The following is a 2,388-nucleotide window of genomic DNA, read 5'->3' on the forward strand; positions in this document are numbered from 1 at the left end:
TTAGAAAGTGTGTTTTAGAGATCTACACCCTTGTTCTTCTGACAAGCATGAACCTGTATACATGTCTATTTGTGTGAGAGCTTGATGAAATAAAACATATTTCACAGGAATTTTTGAGAGAACATATTAACAAGAATTCAAGGAAAGTGACTTTTTGAGAAAGTTATTAAAAGCTGAAATGGGAAGACAAGAAACTAAGTCTTTAGTGTGGGATTAAACAGGTAAAACCAGGAGATATATGTAATAGCATAAAACCTGACAATAACGTTTTTATGTTTTGTTTTGTTATTTGACCACTAGAATTCTGTGATACTGAATGGATCACTACTGCCACCCTGAGGGTTTTGACAGGAGAGACTCGTCACTTGATGTGAACGCTGTAATAAGCAAACTTGATCATTTTTATCATTTCTTATATATATATATAAAAAGATGTAAAAATGTAGTGTGTGTGTTTAGTTCTACTCAACAACGAGGCTGATACAGAGATACCTGGAAAGAAACATCACGCAGGACACACAGTGATGAAAGAATAAAACTCAGTTTATTGGATAATCTTATAGTTGCACTTCAATGCTCAGTCTAGAAAACAGTCTGGTGTTATTATGTTGAGACATTACATCATTTAACATCAGTTAAAACAAAATCAAAAGATTTTATGATAAAATAAATGCATATAATGAAATGATGAGCAGGATGATTAAATGTATTGACTATAAGCGAAGGTTTTAAAATCTCAGATCCTGAGATTACCAAGGAAAGTCAATAAATGGACCGCTCTCAATGGCTTGAAGGAGGATGAAATTGCTGCTAAGCCTCCACAGAAGTCAATTGCAGATCTCCACGAATTTCGAAAACGTCAATCTTGTACAACTGCTTGAAGCGATGGTTGTAAGAGTGCATTTGATGACAATCCACCGACACATTGTAGCCACAGTCAGTACAATAAATTTTGACCTGAAACAAACACAAAATATTTAAAAAATATATAGTTTACTCCTATATTGTACATACACAATCTAAACAAACAAACCTGGGGACTCAATAGTGATCACTTTGCAACAGTCATGTATAAATCAATCCCAGATGGAATGTGATATATAGCTGTAATATGAACAGTGTCTGCGTACCTCAAAGGGTTGACCTGCTTTAAACGGCATGCACGAAGGATATTCTTCTTGACCCCAATTCCCATCCCAAGTGTTACACACTATCCTATTTTCATCAAAACGAGGATTGTAGTGAAAGGCGATCCCAAATCTGTGGCGAAAGTTGAATTCTATCCTGATGAAGATTAAAGCAAAGACAAGCACAATAAATAAACAAATATTTTGAAACAGAAGATACATTTTTCTTTGTGTATGATGTTTGTAAACCTCTTAGGGTCGGTGTTGACAACTCCTCGAATGATGAAGATTTTGCCAGGTTTCAGTGGACCATGGATAATGGTTTTGTACGGCATTGCCTGATTTTAGGTTCATAATTGAAGACAAAACACATTGAGGTGGTGATACCAAGCCAAAAATGAACATTGATCCTAAACATTAATGCAGCATTACGAGCTCAGAGAAACAATAAACATGAAAAGTGTTTAAAACCATACATTTATGATAAAGGTCGCTTCTCTGAATAAATTGTTGCCTATAACAACCACATAAAATGCAACCCGAATTGTAAAATGATTAAAAAGTAACTTACCAGCTGTTGACATGCCATTCTACTCAACTGTATTTTTCTGCAGTCTTACAATATAAGTGCGTCTGTCAAGTGTGACCTCTAAAAATGCACAACGGCGAGCAGTTTAAATACAGGATTAAGCCCAACCCATAAAATAAAAATAAAATAAAAAAAAGGAGCTGTGATCTCACTGATCTATGGTTGTGAAATATTTCTTGATCTTTTGCCACTTTTTCATGTTACATGAAACAACAGGAAACTGCAGGAAATGTGTGCATATGGGAGGATATGAAAAAAACTTTAATTTGACTTCAGCAATGAAATAAATGAGGTTAAGTAATTCCTTATCGCCGTGGTACCGCTACACAAAAAGCGTTTCTCCATCGCAGTTTAATTTCACATATAAAATGTAATATAATAATAATTTAATATAAAATTCTACACGCTTGCAAACTTATAATAAATGCACACACACACACATATACTATTTCAGTGAGCCTTGATATATGCAATTCGACTATTTCTAAAGCGTTTCTTTATAAATATTGTTTTCTCAATACTTTACCCACACTGTTAAATGTTTCTGTTAATTTACACCCAAATTTCAACATGATTAACCTGTTATTTTTAATAACTGCGCCTTACTGTTCATTTTAGGAAATATATGTTAAATAACACCTCATTTTTGTTATTTAACACCTCATTGTTAAA

The 2,388-nt window shown here is 33.8% G+C and overlaps 1 protein-coding gene across 1 annotated transcript; it reads right to left on the reverse strand.

The window, feature by feature from the left end:
- Nucleotides 1-525: 525 nt before the first annotated feature.
- Nucleotides 526-1,792, reverse strand: LOC130429269 (galectin-5-like). Its single transcript, XM_056757731.1, has 4 exons — nucleotides 1,699-1,792; nucleotides 1,377-1,465; nucleotides 1,131-1,284; nucleotides 526-957 (listed from the first exon to the last, which is right to left on the reverse strand). Exons 1-4 carry the CDS (start codon nucleotides 1,714-1,716, stop codon nucleotides 811-813), a joined length of 408 nt encoding a protein of 135 aa, XP_056613709.1. The 5' UTR covers nucleotides 1,717-1,792; the 3' UTR covers nucleotides 526-810.
- Nucleotides 1,793-2,388: the final 596 nt, after the last annotated feature.

Source organism: Triplophysa dalaica, chromosome 9 (assembly GCF_015846415.1).
Source record: "Triplophysa dalaica isolate WHDGS20190420 chromosome 9, ASM1584641v1, whole genome shotgun sequence".
Lineage (NCBI taxonomy): Eukaryota > Metazoa > Chordata > Actinopteri > Cypriniformes > Nemacheilidae > Triplophysa > Triplophysa dalaica.